Consider the following 20,016-nt stretch of genomic DNA (forward strand, 5'->3'; position numbering starts at 1 on the left):
TTCTGCTGTATGATCCTCTCTCTGACTCTTTTCCCTACCCGCTTTCTCATCCTTCTTTTCACCATCTTTTCATTGTTTTGCTCTTACCCCTGCACTCCAGTTGTCTAAGCTCAGTCCACCTATGTATTTCCAAGCTGTCAGCCATTCCAAACATTTTCCAGTCTTTTAACCATCACTTGTCACTTTTCTCCCCTTTTCTTTCTGCACTTCTTCTGCACTCTGTACAGTATTATTGTCACTTTTCAGATTGATGAAGATTTAAAGCTGCAACTAATGATCATTGATCGATAAATCTGCAATGTATTTTTTGATAAATTTTTTTGTCCACGAAATGTCAAAAATTGTTGGGGGAATATACATACATACACACACACACACACACACACACACACACACACACACACACACACATATATATATATATATATATATATATATATATATATATATATATATATATATATATATATATATATATATATATATATATATATATATATATATATATATATATATATATATATATATATATATATATATATATATATATATATATATATATATATATATATATATATATATATATATATATATATATATATATATATATATATATATATATATATATATATATATATATATATATATATATATATATATATATAATATATATATATATATATATATATATATATAAAATATATAGGTAACTTTCTGCAAAAGTTGTGTTGTTGGGTGTTCTGTAGGCCAGGTGGAGTTACTCAGGGGTAAAAGTTTCCTCTTCAATAGTTCATGGCTACTAAATAAATTAGAGCACCCAAATGTGCCTGAAAACACATTTTCCCCTTTAAAATAAACTCTAAGAGCAAAGTAGTTGTTCCTCTGAGATACGTGGGGACATCTTCCTTTATTTGGATATCAGCATCTCCGCCTTCAGGGCCTACTGAATGTAAATATTCCAATCACATAAAGTGAAGAATGAATTAATCAGCCATTCACACATTGTGACATTGCTGTGTCCTCTCATTTTCTTATCTTCTCTATGCACATTTCTTGGTCCTTTCATTCAAATTCACTATTATTACAGATGTCAAGATAAATCTCACAGTATCACATTGAAGTGGGTGATATCACATAGTGGCAAAGTTGTAGCTAGATTCAATCTGTGAGGGCCCTATAGCCTCAGGCTCTGGGCTTTCACATTGGATTTTATCGCCACTCCACTAGAGGAGAATAGTCCTGCAATCTCTCACCCCGAGGCCATCGAAGATAGTGACCGTATACCAGTGGTAGTGAGAGTGACTGGGCAGCCTTTGACTGACAGAGGCATTAGGTTAACATGGCCTATCTCAGGTCTTACCAGCCATCACCCTCACATCACTATAACAGCAGCCTCAAAGCAGAGAACAGGCAATCTCTTGCTATCTAGCATCTTTTTTATGTTGTATCGAAGACAATTAATGGAATGGAGTAGTTAATAATGCACAATGTGTCTTAGATTGGGGGGTGTGGGGTTCTTGATGAATGATTATTTTCAAATGATTGTATGTTTACCTCAGTGTTTGGCTGCATTGTGAAATGTGAGGGGGGATTGGGGAGGCAGTGTAACTTCTAAAGCTGCATTTTATTTGCTGGTGATAATCGTCATTGATAATTTATTTGTGCGGAGGTTGGGAGGAGTCTCATAGGAGCTCTTTCTCTGTCATTCCTTCAGTTAACACACCACCATCACATCGCCGCTTTTGAAGCTTGTTGTCTCATTTAAAACGATTCCATAAAACTGATTATGCAGACGACGAGTCAATTACATTTCAACTCTTATTAGTTCAGGATGCAAAAATGAAATTAGATGAGAATATTATTGTTGGAGATATATTACGCTTTTCATTCATCACTAGAATGGAATGAGTCATACAGTGATGGGGGATTCCAATCTCTTAATCAACTCTGTGCTCTGCCAGGCAGCGGCGGATGTGCCGTGTGTTAAAATCACAATATAGCCTGTCTTTCATCATTCATTTTTATGGCCCTTCAACTGTGTGAGCACCGCAGGCTATGACATTACTACCAGCCACTAGATGAACTGATGTGTGCTCTTGGTATCGACAGATTTTTTTCTCTTTTACTAATTTAATATTTTATTAAGAGACTAAGAATGTCTTATAGTGATGTTATTGATGTAAGAAAAATATTGTTTTAGATAACGATATGTGACTATGAATGCTAATCTTGCTGTTTTGTATTTCAGTATACCTATGAGGGCAATGACATCAGTGACCTGCCAGTGGATTTGTCTGTGGTTTGGAACGGAAACTTTGTCATCGACAACCCCTACAACATCAAAGGTGAGTTAATGTGGTGTCATACATTATCGACCCTTATTGGTTCTAGGTATTCAATCTGCATGTGCATATTCTATTGGTCTCACAAAAAACTGGGGAGGTATAAAAGTATTCTTGTTTTAGTTTTCTTATCAACATCATGTGTCTTAACCTTTAACATGAGACATTATAAACTGCAATGAAACCCATTTTAAAAGCTGTTTTGATTTGTCAGTTTTTTTTTTATCTTCAGCTGAGTCATGGCTGATGCAGCAACTCAAAAAATAGAATCCAGGACCTGCAGTAACTTATATATACTGTAGTTTTGTGACTCTCTGAAAAACCAGCTCCAGCTGCATAGTAAATAATTTATATTATGACTAAAATATGTTGGCCAGCCCTCCCATTGCAATTGATATTCTTAGTCTGTTGGGGGCTAAAACACTGTGTTACTTACTGTTTACATGTGTATGTGTGTGAAGGAGACAGAGCGTACCATTTCATGCATGTGTCGCACTGCAACTCTAGGAATGTGCTTAAATGCTTGAAAGTTTGCACCCACACCAGTTTAAGAGAGCACACATACTGTGTATTAGGTCATTGGTATTCACAAATACGTATATTGACTAATAATTATCTCTGTCAAGGCTCAGGACAGTCAAAAAGCTAGGCTAAGATTCATCCATCACAATGTTGGTTCAAAAGGCATCTCAAGGTTTTATTACTTTCCCCACACTAAAACACTGATTAATAATTGATTTTCTGTTGCTGATAATCACCAGCTGTTACACTCAGAAAGGTTGTTACTGAGCCTGAAGGTTCATTCTTGACCTTGGAAACAGTAGTTTGACAAAAACAAACTGAGGTAAGATTGTTTTGTCAAACTGTCAATATGGGTTGGTAGTGTGTCGTGTTATTGTTATAGTTATATTTCAACATAATTCAATTCAAATTTAGCATGCATGGCTCATGGATCAATACACATAATACTTTTGTGTGTTTGACAGTGCAAAATGCCTTAGTTATGTATAAAATGTACAAAAACACTAAAAACCTATTGATAACATTTATTTTTTATTGCAACTATACATTTTTCAGCTCCACAATGCATATCATCATATTTTTGTATCATAAAATATCTGGTCATAACGATATATTATTACACCCCTATTGTGCAAGTTTCCGGACGTTCACACTTAGGTTGACAGGTATTATTTTTAAGAATGTGTGTAATATGTATGTCCACTTTTCAAACAGTGCACACGCATTCTATATATATAGTATATACATTTGTATACATGTATACTAATGTAGAACCACGCCTCGCCCTCCTAACAAAGAACCATGTGGTGAGTGATTAAACACATACACATACTCAATGCAGCACTGTGGGAAAAGACAATGAGATCATGTCTGTTGGATATAATTACTGGTAGGACAGTCTTTATAGTGCTGTCTTCATAATTATTGTGGCCTGTACAGCACAGCAGGGGTCTGTAACATTATTCCCCTGCTGTGAGGTAAAGTAACATCATCGCCAGCTACCACTGCATTCAATACGGCCTGTTGATGACATGCACAAGGAGTTTTGTACAACAGAGGGAGCTGCATTGTCTGGTTCTTTTTGTTACTCTTTGATGGTTAAAGAAACGGCGAGGAGCCGGGATTTTTTGTGTAGTATTTCAGATTAGAAGTTGTTGCATCTCTAAAGTCTGTGAAGCAGTGATCATTGCCATTTTGTCAGTAATGTAAGGTAACACCACAGAGTTACTGTGTTCCATTTATTGATGTCACTCCCTGTAGTCTAAATGTACCAAGCAAGCTGTTGAAGTTTCAAATTTCACATATTTCTCAAGGCTATGACTGATATGTTATATGGATGTGTTTGTAACATACACCAGACATCTGTTTGGACATAGAGACCCCACTGTAATCCACAATAATGAGGCGTTTATATTCATGGAGGCAACATAAAATGCTTTGACAGTCAATGGTTCTCCCAAGGACAAAGTACAGCAGCATTGATAGCGTAAAATATCCGCAGCATGCATCTGTGTCTATGCATTGTGTGTTATTTCAAGTGCAACCGGAGGCGACCTACAGCCCAAAGATGTCTCCATCTCTCTGTCTGTCTTTCTTCAGACAGACAGAGAGCCAGCCACCGCCCTATTTCTCAATCATGATAATCATCTGGTGGAGTGTGAGCGACGCTTACTTGTCTTAAATACTGATATGTTAATGTAATTAGAGAGGAGTCGTTTAGCAGCCAGTAATTGGTACAGGGTTGCTTTAAAGCTACTCCATGACCAATGGGATTTGGGGATGGAATAGCAGAGACAGAAAAAAAGATTTCACTGTACAATTCTTACGGCCTTTGGGAAATAGTGCCTTAATTCAACTTTGTCTCAGTGACATTGAAGAAGTTTGGGAATTTTTGAGAAACTTCAAATTTGGTTGATTTTCAAACTGTTCTACCCTTCAGGTTGTTTGTCTACGTAGTTATTATATTGATAGTGAGGTAACTTTATTTTCTCCCTAGCCTCATTCCCCCTAATAATAATTTCTTCTTATTGCTATTTTCTTCCTTTCTCACTAGCCCACCTGTATAAGTGCTATGCGCTGAGGGACAGCTGTGGGATGTGTCTGAAGGCAAACCCCAGGTTTGAGTGCGGCTGGTGCGTACAGGAGAAGAAGTGCTCACTGAGACAGGAGTGTACTCCTCCAGAGAGCACTTGGATGCACGCCACCACAGGAAACAGCCGCTGTGCGCATCCCAAGATCACCAAGGTAAGCCGTGATAAAAATGACACATGCTAACACATTTCACCATGTAGCAGCTCAGGAAGGTAACACATACCTAACTGCACATATGTACCTGCAAGTACACACACCCACCTCTTTGAGCTGGATTGAAAGTGTTAAGTGCTCGACATGCAACAACATACACCCTGATGCAGTTACTGTATAACAAACATATGGAACTTTCCAAGGCTATATTACCTTTTTTTTAATCTACAATTTACATGTAAGGTTTACAGCATGCAACAAAAAATTCTAATGAAAAACATGTTTGACTGTGCAAAATGCCTTAGTTAGGTATAAAAAGTACAAAAACACTAAAAGCCTATTGATAACATTTTATATTGCAATTAATTTTTCAGCTCCACAATGCATATTGTCATATTTTTGTATCATAAAATATCTGGTCATAAGGATATATTTCTTACACCCTTACTGTGCAAGGTTCCTGACGTTGACACTTAAGTTGACAGGTATTATATTTAAGAATGTATGTAATATGTATGTCCACTTTTCAAACAGTATTATAGTATATACACTAATGTCCAACAAATCCAGCAAAAATAAATTAGCAGAAATATTTTTATATAATTATTTTAGCGCACTACATAAATAAAAGTAAAACCTCACGAAATGAATCCTTTTTTGCCAAAAAGTCTAACTGACGCCGTCGACAACACCCCAAGGTCCGTGAGGCCAGGGAACAGCCCGCTCTAAAATCAACATTGCATGGAGCTGCTAAATCCAAAGTCAAAGAAAAACTCTTCTCTTACTACTGCTAAAGTTAAACCAGACACTTCAGCTGCTATTTGGTGTGCGTTGCCCAGCAACTCAACCTCCTAAACAACAACAAGTTAGGGTTTTGTCAGGGGTCTGAAGGGAGGGGGTTCAAGTGACAATATGCCCTTTGTAACGGGGTTGTGATTACCTCTTTTTCGGCAAACTTCAAAACTGAAGACTTTCCTTTTGACACAAATCAGACGATTGCCAAAGTCAGCTCATTAGTAGAATTAAGTTTCCTAAAAGAAGAGATTAGAAATCCCTACCTGTGCTGCGTCATTGTTTGGCCTCAGCGAGTGAAGGGGACATCGTAGGATGGAAGGCAGCAGGGAGGATAGACAACTTAGAAGCCATCACCATGACTGCAACCACAACACAGATGGGCCGGCCAGGAGGAGGCAGTTCACACACACCAAGAGACTGAACACACTGACGTGATTAGAGATGATGGATACAGACACACACACACACACACACACACACACACACCTGAGGAGGCGGAGAGGGTAGTTGTCTGGAGTGTGTGTGCACAGGAGGGAGACAAAGAAACAGAGAATGTGGAAGCGTGCTAATTGTGTTCCACCATGGGCGCAGAATGTGTGTGCGCGTGTGCATGTGTGCATCTGACAGGCTGGGTGAGCTAAGGCGTCTAAACACCATGGCGTACCCATCTGTTGCCACCGGTAACCGTGGCGGTGGTCCTCGTCTGACTGTGACCCGGGTCACCGTCCCTATAGCTCACCACTGGGACTGACACACACGTGCACGCTCTCACAAACACACACAGAGCACACGGTTTGAAAGCCACGCACCGCTGTGTGAGACGTGTCTTGACGTTCGACCCTTTCACTCGTTCTCATTTGCCCTTCTGCTTTCGTCCCTTCTTTTCCTTCTCTCCATCAGCTTTTAACACTGCATTTTGGTCTTTGAATTTAATTGTATCTCAAATAAGGCCCAGCATCATCTCAAATTGAGTGCCATTTCTCTATTTAAATGAGTGTGAAATATATGTATGCTTTATAATGCATGCCCATTTCACCGATGCACCGACTTTTATGGCTGGAGCCCTCAGTACATTTCCTGTGTGACACGGGTTCGTCTCTCTGAATACGTAATGAAGATATTGGATAATTGGGGCACTGGCACATAGATAAATCCGTCAGCTAATGCTCTCTCTTTTCTTGCTCGCTTCAGTTATCTCTTTGAAACAAGCATACAGAAGCAATTGTGTGTTCGTGTATGTATGAGAGAGATGGGGTGGGGGGATATGTGTGTATGAAGTGGTGAGGTGTGTGTGTGTGCGCAAGCATGTGCTCTTGCATGCATATTGAGGGGTGAATCCTGGCCTCGGGCAAGATGTTGGTGGCAGTCAAAAAGTAGGCGTAGAAGAGCTTCAAAAACAGCAGGAGGAGAAACCTACTGCAGGCTTGAGAACATAGAAGAGACAAAGAAGAATAGAAGAAAAGAGTGACACTGGAGGAAGCGCTATCATCGAGCCGCGCTACCAGCCTCACCTCTCCTCTCCACCTTTGACATTTACAGTGTGACATTTAATGCCAAAAGAACATCCGCAGGCGACAAAGAAAATCTCTCCCTTTTCTTCTGCCATTTCATCCCTCAATTCTCCCAAAGAGCATCACATCCACCACACAAATTGAATATTACTCCACTTTTTACCGTTTGGTCAAATCCCTCCTTCTTTTTGCTTTATTCAGGCTGCTTTGTTCGTTTTTGCAGCATGCTAGCTGCAGTGTGGCCATTAGCTAGGGGATTAGCTGCTAATTTCATTTGGACCGGAGAATGTGTGTTTGACCAGGAAGGAAGAGAGTGTGACTGTGCGCGCACACACACACACACACACACACACACACACACACACAACATACAGACACATATTATACACAAACACACAGCTATCCAGAGCTTTCCCATTTGGTGTCATTTCCGAGTGTGCTATTGCCCATTTGACGTTGTTCAATATTGTGCAGTTGGGTACCGTTCCACTAATGGCTCTGGCACCTAAGTACTGTTCTCCAAACACAGCAATTGATGTTTCAGGCTCTAAATGATTGGTTTTAGATATTGTAAGAATTTGGCTCTTTGGCTGTTAAAGTGCTGTTTTTATTGCGCTGCATTTTTCCTCCACACTGACATTGTGCACTAAGATTAATTAGTTCCCCTTTCACAACAAGCAAACACACAGATTGTGTGTGTGAAAGCACACACGCACTCTCTCTGAGAAGCCTACATTCACATGTAAAATGTTTAAAATCAGAGATAAAATAAGCTATATCTTACTTGTGGCTTGTTTGGTATCCTCAAAATCACATTCACAGCCACACAGACAGTGACACAAACACACACATACACACTGTCTGGCTCTGTCTACCAGTGTAGTGCAGCAGTGTCCTAGTACTGGCCTTGGATGCTGCTTGGCCCTCCATCATCCATCATCTCCTGCCTGCCTTCTCCTAGGGGACAGGAAGAGCATTACAGCTAGCCCTTAGAAACCAATTAAAATAACCCAGGCCATGCCTATATGTGTGTGGGGGTGTGCATTTTTAGTGTTTTAGCATGTGGCACACTTTTGTGCTCTGTGTTTTTCACTTCTTTGTGATCTTTTGTATATGAGAAAGTGTTTTTTGTGTTTGCATGTTCTGAAAATGATCCGATTTTGCGTGGAATAGTGTCAGTGTGTGTATTTTTCTTTCTCACTTTCTTTTCTTCTCTTCCTTCATGTATTCTCCATCCCCCTCTCTGTCCCTCATTCCCACTTATAACCATTTTAAATTTTCCCCTCTTCCTTGTTCCTTCTGTTGACTAACATCAAGAGCGATGCCTCTGTGATTTGCTGGTTGTGTTTTTGAGCTAAACATTAAGCCTGTTACAGCATTGCGAGAAAAAAATAAAACAAGCCAGTGCTGAGTAAATACTTGCACTTCTTATTAATAAAGGTAATATTACAACTGGGGGTCAGCTAATATGATGTCTAAATTGAGGTTGTTTTTTTTTTTTTTTTTTTTTTTTTAATGATCTTATCATCTAAACCTACTCTCAAAGTTCAGCCAGAATAATATAATTGGCCCCAGTGTAATATTGACTTCTGTCACAGTTCTTTGTTTGTAAGGATTCACATTTTCATTAAAATTTTTCACTTAATCACTTGTAAACATTTAGTGGCAAAGACTCATATTATCCCCGTCATCACTCAATTTCATTGCTTCCTATCAGTTTGTTTGTGACTTTTTGTTCTTGAGAGGTTTTCATATCACAGATTAACTTCAGAAACCTTATGCCATGTTCATATCATCTCTCTCTCTGTGTTCCATGCTTCCCCCTTCCTCCTCCTCTTCCACCTCCTCCTCCTCCTCCTCCTCTGACTAGCAGATGCTATCTGTGCACTGCCGCTCAGCCGACCACAATAGGCCTCACACAAAGCCTCCGACACAACGGGACAAGTTGGAGACGAAGAGAGAAAAGGGAGTTTGAATGGGTGTAGAGTACTGTGATGGCGAGAGGAGAATAGAGCGAGTGTTTAGGCTGGTGGCTTTTATCAAAAAGGGTTTTTTGTTTGTGTTGTTTAGTTGTGGATGTAACAACTTGTGTGTGTGTGTGTGTGTTTTGATAAGCCAGTGCTTATAGAGAAAGAGAGATCTGATTACCATATCTGAAGATTCTGACTGGTGCACTACTGTGTGCCCCTCATTCTTTTGTCTCCAGCTAAAATATATGCATTCAGACACATTGACAAAGAGACAGAGAGTAATTTAAAAAGACACAAGTCCGGAGAGGAAGAGGGAAAGGGCGAGGGAAGGAGGAGGGATGTTCATCAGAAGCCTAGCTGGTGTAAGATGGAAAGCACTCCTTAATTATATCACTGTGGCATTTCAGTTCTGGCCTGCATGACACTGGGCTTTGTTCCTATTGTGTGTTTCTGTTAGTATACTGAACACCTGTGGCTTTTACTAGCCCGCCACCTTTTCTATAATGATGTTAGACTGGGGATCATTGTCATGTACCAGGTGGAGAAATAGAGTTGTAGAGAGCAGGTTGAGAGAGTGGATCTAAATTATTTGTGAGACAGTAGATACACTTAAAGGGACAGTTCACCCCAAAATACATATTTTCCTCTTACCTGTAGTGCTATTTATTCATCTAGATTGTTTTGGTGTGAGTTGCTGAGTTTTGGAGATACCGGCTGTAGAGATGTCTACCTTTTTCGAATATAATGGAACTATATGGCACTAGGCTTGTGGTGCTCAAAGCGCCAAAAAAATACATTTGAAAAAGTCAACAGCTCTTTCCAGAAATCATGACCCGGCTACTCCAGATAATCCACAGACCTTGTTGTGAGCAGTTTTATGTAGGAACTATTTTCTTTCTACCGATGGTTTCTACATGAAACTCCTCACATCAAGGTCTGTGTTTGTCCATGTCGGTGTAGACTGTTGTCTGCCATCTATCAACTCTTACTGTATCATGCAGTGTACTTGGAGTTTCATACTTCTTGGGGAAATGTCTGACTGAGTACAAGAATGGGAGCTTAATCAGTGGTCATTCATTTTATCCTTTCTTTACAGCAAGCCAGGTCAAAGTGTGACCTTATCCACACCCCCACTCCACAACACCCAACCACCAACGTCTCATCCCCCTCACCCTCCTCCCACCCCGCTGCGACAAATGACCCCACCCCCGCCAGGTTCTAATCCAATTAGCTTTAGCCCTAATTATGCTAGTAATGACTGATTACCAAAGGGGCCATTGTCTGCGTTGTGGGCTCGATGAATGGGACCGTGATTAGCGACTGGGCTAGCCTCGGGTAGCCATTAGCACCTCTGCATACCTTTCGCAGACCTCTAGGGGAAATAAAGGGAGCAGAGGTCGCTGTGCACAGTAATTGTGTTCAGTAGATTAATCGTCACAAGGTTAAATGGGAGATGTAAGTGAGGGCTGGATGGGTCGGTCCAGGTTAAGTGTGTGAGTTGGCAGGTTGTGAATGTTTGACTGAGTTGAGGTGGAGTTAATGGATCGGAGGTCATTTTTCATCTTACTTAATGAGGTAGCAAGTATCTGATTCATTCAGAATGGGAGGTGACCTTAATGACTTAAGTAAACTGTCATTCATGCTGACATACAATATATGTTTTATGATGTACTGCTCTAGGTAAAAATCTATTGTCACATATGTGGTTCTGGCTAACATATGTCCTCTCTAATTTGTTCTTCCAACCAGTTGTTTCCAGAGACGGGGCCCAGGCAGGGAGGAACCATGCTGACCATCACGGGTGAGAACCTGGGTCTGCAGTTCAAAGACATCCAGAGTGGAGTCCGCATCGGCAAGGTGGCTTGCATCCCTCAGGAGGACCAATACATCAGTGCTGAGCAGTATGTTGACACTATCTCTGTCTTCATTTCTTCACTCCCACCCCTCACTCTCAGGCTTCTTGTTTCTGAAGCTCTCTACGTCCATGTTGTCTTTGTCCAAAATTGATGTAACCATGAGTGCTAAACACTGCGACACGCTCTCAGACCTCTGTTTCAGTTAACCCTCCAATGGTTAAACACTACTTTCCTCTTCTAACAAATCCAATTCCTTGTGAGCAGGCCCATGCTGTGTGGTACTGCTAGTGTTTGTACAAGTGTAGTCCATGTAAATCTGACAGTAGCTGAGTTTACGTGGAACCTTTTTTCCACTAATAATCAGAATAATAGCTCAATCAGAATTGAATTACCTCCTGTGACCACCTTCATCAGAATTCATTTGTCCCATTTTGAGAGAAATATAATAACATGTGGAGTGGGTTGTATATATCTTCTAAAAACTCTTCCACAGATGAAAGCTTGTCATGTGAACGCTCCCCCTGATTAAGTTATGTTTACTAGTTTCTGGGTATTTCTGAATCACGGCGGGTGCCGCAGGCTGGGACTCCCATTTAATAACTGTAGTAGTATATTCTGAGAAAAAATATTTTTGCAACAGCAGTAAACAATCACAGCTGCAAGTTCTCTCATGAGTTCTATGTTCAGTCTATTGGACGTGACTGGGCTCTTTGTTTTAACTGTAAACAAGAAATCATTAATCAGATTTCATTCAGAATGAAAAAATTAGATTCTTAACCACAGCCAGTGTGACGCTTGCACTGCACCATTACAGCTACCCAGAAAGATCGGGGCCTTCAATGAAACTACTAGATGAGTCACTCCCTCTATTTTATGTTGAATTCATCCAGAAGCAGAAAAGATACAATTTAGGACGAGGAAAAATTGGGGACGCTTGTCACAGCTGGAGGTGTCCTCAATATTCTATTTCCAACTATGTAGCTGTCATTTGTACACAAATGCTCCATTTGCTGAGTTTTGCAGCACAGTCCCAGCAGATTTTGTTTTCTCTCTGCCTCACCACTAAGAAGGAAACTAAGAAATGTGACTTTGATGGTTTGACAGTCAGGACAACAGAACGCTGTGCAGCTCTCGCCAGAGATGACAGGTGTTGCCAAAATGGGTTTAGAAATATGGTAGTGATCTGTCCGCCTTGATTTAAAATTTACAACCTCATATATTGTTGTATTAACACAGAACATACCATTTTAACATTTGCCTGTGTAGCCGTAGAGTAACATTAGGTGTTTCTCTGTTGTAACTTTTTCATAACTAAATGTTCATTTTGTCATAGCGATCACATCGAAAACCACCAAGATGTCGACGTTTAACTCTGTAAGCCCTGTAACACTGCATTGGCCTGTTGCCATAGTACCCGGAGGAGGAGGAGGAGGAGGAGGAGGAGGAGGAGGAGGAGGGCGCGGCTGGCAGTGAGGCTGTCATGCTAATTAAAAGTGATGTTAGCCATACGGTGCCATTAGTGGCTCAGTTGCTCTCGTCATTCCTGTGACCCTATCAGAGCTGTAGCACAGGAGACAGGACAGGGTTACGGGACTGACAGCACAGGTCAAAGGTCAGCTGGTGGAGAGAGGGGGAGAGAAGAAGGTGCGCTGACTGTTGGACAAAATGTAGACACATTGTTCTCACCTTGGCTTTCTCTCTGCAAGCACTTGTACTTCGTATAGCCTGCGCACATTCCCTGTTTTGGTGATTGGAGTGAAATTGAATTGGAAGAAAATACAGCACTTCTGGTTCTTTTTGTATTAGTAGGCTTGTCATTCACCTCAGTCATTAAATATTTACTGGATGGACTTGATTCCACATTGAGAAAAGTAAATTATTGCCAGTAGTGAGGAAAAACAGAACGTAGTATCTCTTTTTTATTGTCTTATTAGTAGTTTCTATGTGTCAACTTGGCATATGTTTAATTTTTTACCATCACATTCCACCTCAGTTATTGGATTGAGGGAGGTATAATTTATAATGTTGTCATCTTTACAAATGTACCATGAACTTTCTGTCTTTCTAACTACGTAATTACAGCTGTAGCCACCTGTCATCTGTGCAGTAATGATGCAAGTGAAGCCGCATTTTCTAACTGAGAGCTGTCCAGCATTTTAATCACAGCGGCTGTCATAGTGTTAGACCTGGGAATAAATGAAAGGGAAAATAAAAACAATGGAAACACACATCATCGGAATGTGAAATTCATTGTCGTCACAGCACTGCAGTTGCCATGGCCACCTGCAGGGAGGACGGAAGCAGGAGAGTTAATAACTCATCTCAGGGAGGGAGGGACGCTGAGGAGATATGTAGGATATGAGCGTGTTCAATTAATCAGCCTCTCTCACTTTAACCCTCTCTCTCTCTCTTTCTCCCTCTTTCTCTGCCTCCCTCGCTCCTCTGCACTCTCGCCCTTTCTCTCTATCTCATTCGTTCGCTCTGGCTAATTAACAGTCAAGTGTGTCTCCAGTGGGTGAAACATGAAGTAAGTGAGTGTGTGTGTGTGTGTGTGTGTGTGTGTGTGTGTGTGTGTGTGTGTGTGTGTGTGTGTGTGTTCTCTCCCTGTGGGCTACGCTGCCACTCCTCCCCTCACTCAGTCATTTCTCTAGTGGATTTTCATTTGGCCAGCCAGCACCTAGGGCCAAGTGCGAGGCTTATGGTTTTACACTACGCACTAATGCAGACACAAACATGAACACACACACACAAAACTCCACCCTGTCTTAGCACTGCAGATTTCCACTAATAGAACATTTGGTCTGCTTTTTGTTTATTTTATTAAATAAGGCTTCAGAAACAGTTTATTCTGAACTATTGGAATTTTTTCTGACTGATCTGTTCTGTACCGTTTCCCCCTCTGTCTCTCCCTCACTTGGTCCTTATTCGGCCAAGCGTCTTTCATCTGAAATGGCTGTCTCGTTATTCAGCAAACAAATTCATGCATTTATTTTGGTAGCAGTTGTAATAGAACTCATCTCCGCTGCTTTGTGTTTCCCCTTTTCAGGATAGTGTGTCGGCTGAATGATGCCACAGGTTACAGGGTGCAGGAGGCTCAGGTAGAAGTGTGTGTTAGGGACTGCATTAACCCAGACTATAAAGCAGTCTCCACCAAGGCCTTCACCTTTGTGGTAAGTGTGTGCGTTTTGCTTTTTGGATGATTTTAATACTGTATTTGACATCTCTGGTGAAGCCCAGCAGCCATGATTGATCCGCCTGTCCTCTGCCTGTGTCCCTCCTTAGTCTCCGTACTTCACCCGTGTCCAGCCTTCCACTGGGCCGCTGTCTGGAGGAACGAGGATCACCATTGAAGGCAGTCATCTCAATGCAGGGAGCGCTGTATCTGTGAAGATAGGACTTCCCCCCTGCCTCTTCGAGAGGTGAGTGAATCCAAATTACCTTAAATATCAACGGTTTGCTTTGTCAGCTCATAGTTGATAACAATCCTAGTGATATAGGTGATTTAAAACATACACAAATGTATTTAAATTAGCTATAATATTGCAGGTATTAGTAGACACTCTGAAAAAAGTTTAATACTGCTTTACACTGATGCTGTGTGATAGTTATAGTCCTGCTCATTAAATAAATGTATGATCATATAAATATTGTTCTGGCATCCACTACTGAGGACTAGGAGGGAATATACAGTGAGAAGTTTTGCCACTTAGTCACAAAAGTCCTGCTGTTTGTAGAGGTATTTATAGAGACTGATTTCACTGATTTGTACTATTTTGGCGGCATGGACTGTGTTGATGAAAGCTGAAATACTGGGTTAAAAATGTAGCCATCTTTATATTATTTCTTTCATTGTGACTCTGTAGACAATTACAAGTCATGATGCATTGTGATCCCCCCTCCACCCCCATCTCTTACTTCTACAGTCTTTTCCTGTTCTTCAGTGTTTAATAATTATAGTTATTTCCTGTTTTGTTTTGTTTTTTAAATCACCATTTTTCCTGGTCGCTGCCTCTGATTTGCAGAAGGTCTGAAAAATGCAGCCGGCAAGAGGATGACCTGCAGTACTGTAATTCACAGCAATTGTGAGAATGACAGTGTAGCCTTTCTCGGGGGAAGCTGATACCATTGTTCAGTTGTGCTGTGAATGACTTAAGTGCATGACCCACATTTTGTCAGAGATATGACTATAATTTGGAAGGAATGATATGGTGTTGCTCATAATTGGTAACTCACATTTTTCCTGCTTTGAACTCGTGTTTGAAATACATAATTTTTTTATTTTATTTTTTTTTTAGTTTTTAGAATTATCTGCCACCGTTATCTTCCGTTGTCACTCACTCTGCAAGAGATTGTGCCAGGATTTCAAGAAGAGGAGACATAGATCCAATTTGATATGACTCTAATTCCTCGAGCCAAGAACTCTATTGTTTCTTTGAGTCCCTTCCTGGCAAGTGACAGCAAACTGAGTTCTGGACTAAATCCACTCATGTATGGTGTCTGGCAGATGGCAGAGGAAAGAAACCTCACAGAAAAGATTGTCAGTGAACTAAACCAAGCAGCTACAGTAATAATAATAATAATAAACTTTATTTGTACAGTATGTACTGAAAGGAATTTCCAGGCAGAAGCGTCACTAGGGAAGGGGACTAAAGGTAATAGGGAGAACAGGTTTCCACTCCTCTTATACATTTTTCCATTGTAGCTGAAGCTGTGGTCCTGAGTTCTTCTTGTTTCTGTTTTTCTTGTTTCTCTTTTTAGAGTAAATTCTCTATAACACTGGTGTTTCTATTATAGAGGTTCCCGTCTCGCAGGCAACAAGTGACAGGTTAAACTAATGATCTTGGACCTATCAAGTTCTTTTTATATCATATCAAAAGAAAAAGTAAAGGCCAATTTAAAGCTCTGTAGCACATCCTGAGAGAGGTGAACATAATAGTCTTGGCCTTTCATTCACTGAGCAGCAATAACCTTTATGGCCAAAGTAATGAACTGGTTGAGTCCATCTCTTTAATGTGTCTTTGTATTCATTGGGGCCTCCGCTTTAATCAAAACCTATTTACCCAAAGTCACTCATCCTCTTATCTCCCTCTGCAAACCCTTTTCTTTCCTTCTCTTTTCTTTCTTTCTATATCCCCTCTTGGCTTTCTTTTGTGTGGCCGCAACCTTGTCAAAAATACGTATGCGGCACCACAGGTGCTCTCGGAAGGTGACAGTGTTGTGAAAACGGTTGCCATAGAAACACAGCACTAGTGGAATGTGGAAAATCATTTTTTTTATATCGTCCTTTATTTTTTTTTTTCCTTCTATCTTAACCCCCTCTTCAGTCCCCTCTCAGTCTGAGGATGCTGAAATTGCCTCCTGAGAGACAGCAGGGATGTGTCCAACAAAGACGCCCGATTCCCCCGTTTTTTGCTTTCTTTCGCCATTTTCACTCAGTCTCCCACCCCACCGCAAGCCGCCAGGATAGGTTGTCACTCTTTCATCTTCTCCATCATCTCTCTTGTCTTTCTGTGGATTTCACTTTTACAGCAGATAACGTGGCAGGATTTGTGTACGGATCAGCTTGTTCTCATGTTCAAAATTTCACTCTGTGCCGCCTGCCATCATGCCTGCACATTGGACACACACCCGTTTACACACACTTGGGGTGTTAGCAAAGTGACGCAAAACACATACTTACACAATGTTAATCTTCTACCTGCGCGCTGTATTTATATGCAAATTCACAGACCTCCACACAGTGCAAGCGCACCTGCTCGACAAACTGATTACGTGCATGCTGTACGTAGGTGCGCGCACACGCATGCTGTCTCACAGGTAGCCATCCTCCTGCTGCTCGGCCAGCAGTGTGTTCCCCTGACAGAGGGAGGGGATGGTGGAATGAGCCACTGGAGTGGAGCACAAAGTTTCTGGCAGCGGCACAAAGTTTCCCAGCAGGTCACAGCTGGCTGCCTGTCTGCTAGGGAGGGAGTTACATCACACAGAGAGACGACCAGCCTGATCTGCCACTTCAGATCTATCAGCCAGAGAAAGCGCAGGAGGGAAGGAGAGACAGACATAGACAGAAAGAGAGAGAGGGAGAAAGCTTTGAAGTACAGCACTCTGTGATTCGGGCTGATGAAACCACGGCTGGACAGACTGAAAGATGTTGGCCTTGTGGAGAGGCGACTGTCACCATTGTGTTTGTGTGTGCATCTGCTTTTTTGTTGCATCTGATAAATAATTTATGAGATATTTAAGGGATGAAGTAGGCTTTTTTTCCTGTGCACTCACTTCAGTTTTTATTCTGTGTGTCTATCTCATAGTCTGTCAGAGAGTCTCCGCTCCCAAATACTCAAAATCCCTCTCAAGACCTTCTGGTATAGGTCCTTGAAGCACACAGTCCACTTTATGAGAGGCCGTCAGCGACCTTTGTATATAACATCTCTTTCTCTCCTGTCCTCCCTTACTCTCTTCATCTCCTGCTCTTCCAGGCGGAGCAGCAAGGAGATAGTGTGTGTGACCCCAGCAGGACAAACCCCAGGCACCACCCCGGTCATGGTGGACATCAACTCTGCTGAGCTGAGGAACCCAGAGGTCAAGTTCAACTACACAGATGATCCCACCATTCTCAAGATCGAGCCTGACTGGAGTATCGCCAGGTGAGGACACAATCAGAGCCTTCCCCTCAGCTAGTCTGGGTGCAGCAAAGATGAACCTTTTGTATGAAGATGTTGGATTTTCTGTGTTGTGTACAGCTTACAGCTATCTCAAAAATAATAAGACTGCATGATTGACCAAATATTGCATACATCGTAGTGATTCACACTAATCCAGAGGAAAGGTTTGAAAGCTGGGCAATATTGGCATACATTGGTGTGTTTTTGAAGTTCTGCTGCACCATATAGCTAGCTCCATTAGCTATCATTGTGATACATCAGCATGTCATATGATTACTTCATTATCTGTAATTTACATCAACACAGTGTTTGATCTACGATTCTGCTTGATGTACATCTGTAGAACAGATAGAAATACATCAATACATTATTAATCCTTGGTGGTTGCGCCATACATTAATGCCTTTTTTCAAGCAGCATAGCCAACTAAAGTGAAATATGAACTCTATGTAAAAGGCAATAAATGTGTTATTCTGCTAGCATACCCCCCCGGCTGGGTCTTGAAGAAAAAACAACTAAACATTCCTCTCCATTCTCATCTTGCTTTTCAAAGGCATATTATTTATTCTGTTTATCTTTATGTTTCAAAAGTAAATCTTTGAGAGCAGGAACAGCAGTAAAGGAGGCTCCTGAAGCAGTGCACTGCTAGTTGATGAGCTGCAGCAGAGATGTATCTTTAAATATTATTTGACTTATTGAAATGAGACTACATAGCCACAGGAAGATTTCCTGTGCAAACACAAGCTGTGTTGTGGAGGAGGGAAAAAAGAAGCTTGGAGCTTCCAAGTGCTAATGGGCTCACTAGCATGACCTAGAAACTCCTCTACTCCTCAGCTCAGAAATGAAGCCAGCACATACACACAAACACACACTGTTGACTGTCTCGTTTACTTCAAAAGTATAGTCCCAGGAACATGTCATACGTTATTTCCTGATTTTTTTTACTTAAAATTCTCAAATACAAGCTCATATTCAAGTAATGGATGGATCCCAAAAAATAGCCAGGGATGTAATCAATATGAACAGTAAAACCCGAACAAAAAGACTGAATTACTTGCACAAGTTGCATGTTATAGTCACAACTCTGTTACTCCGTGAAACACTGTTCTCCTTCGCTTCAACTTAGTTTGCATTAAGTCGCTTTTAAAGAAACTCTACACTTCCTGTAGATATTTAATATTAAAAACCTATTAGGACATGGGGGGGGATTACTGTATGCTCTCTCTGAACCCTTGGTGAATACAAGTCATATATTTCTGGTTTTGTTATTAGCAACTCTGGCTTGTATACAGTGTATTCCAGGTATATATTTGGGAGTATCACCTCTTGGGACAGCCCACATTAGATTTTTCCACCAGACACATTGTCTGTTCAGACAGTGTAATAATCCACTATTCCATCTTCGCAGGGGGTTGAGGTGAAAATGGGAGCCACGTTTACAACTCTGCGGGGAGACAATGTCTCTCATCATGCGAAAGAGGTGTGATTGGATGAGAAGTTTCATTTGGAATGGGATGAATGAAAGGTTGAGGGGTAGGCAAGGCAAAACAGGAATGAAAGTGTTGGCTCCAGCCTTGAGGGGAAATAACCTCTGTGCTTGGCTTGTGTTTGGTGTTTCATTCAGCGCTCCCAGAGGAGGAGGCGCATGGTTCTCCAGGCCAATCACGCTTTTATTTACCAAGCTATTTTGTCGCCACGTGCCCTTTGGTGACTCTTTTGCCGGGGCGATTTCAAACTGCACTGAGCCTCCCTTGTCCAAAACACAAATCTGACATGACTTAGACTTGTTCCCCTCCCTTCAGGAAGATGTTTTGGGGCTAACAACACAGACACATGGCAATGCAGAGATTGCGTGACACTCCACCTTGTTTAAACAGTGTAGTACAGTTTACACAATACACCATATAGTGTACACTGTATGCATATCCTCTCACAGAACTACCCCTGTGGAGTGTTGCCATATAATGATACAAAGTAGATTTTTACTGATTTTGAGCTGCATGTTCACAATTACCTCTACATGTCCACAGCTCTATGTTCTGCTATTCCACCAACAAAAGAGGAACTAAATCTCCTAAACTCCTTCATCTGCTTATTTTCACACCAACCTCTATTCA

At 41.1% G+C, this 20,016-nt stretch overlaps 1 protein-coding gene across 5 annotated transcripts in view; it reads left to right on the forward strand.

The window, feature by feature from the left end:
• The window catches only part of LOC122868706 (plexin-A1-like), a 192,745-nt gene that overhangs the window by 142,422 nt on the left and 30,307 nt on the right, over window positions 1–20,016 (forward strand). For all 5 annotated transcript variants that reach the window (XM_044180937.1, XM_044180965.1, XM_044180956.1 and 2 more), the window contains exons 11-16: window positions 2,249–2,345; window positions 4,918–5,108; window positions 11,134–11,285; window positions 14,287–14,410; window positions 14,523–14,659; window positions 17,714–17,881. In XM_044180937.1, the coding sequence (XP_044036872.1) occupies window positions 2,249–2,345; window positions 4,918–5,108; window positions 11,134–11,285; window positions 14,287–14,410; window positions 14,523–14,659; window positions 17,714–17,881 (869 nt within the window). The remainder of the gene's footprint in view (window positions 1–2,248; window positions 2,346–4,917; window positions 5,109–11,133; window positions 11,286–14,286; window positions 14,411–14,522; window positions 14,660–17,713; window positions 17,882–20,016) is intronic.

Source organism: Siniperca chuatsi, linkage group LG2 (assembly GCF_020085105.1).
Source record: "Siniperca chuatsi isolate FFG_IHB_CAS linkage group LG2, ASM2008510v1, whole genome shotgun sequence".
In the NCBI taxonomy this organism is placed as follows: domain Eukaryota; kingdom Metazoa; phylum Chordata; class Actinopteri; order Centrarchiformes; family Sinipercidae; genus Siniperca; species Siniperca chuatsi.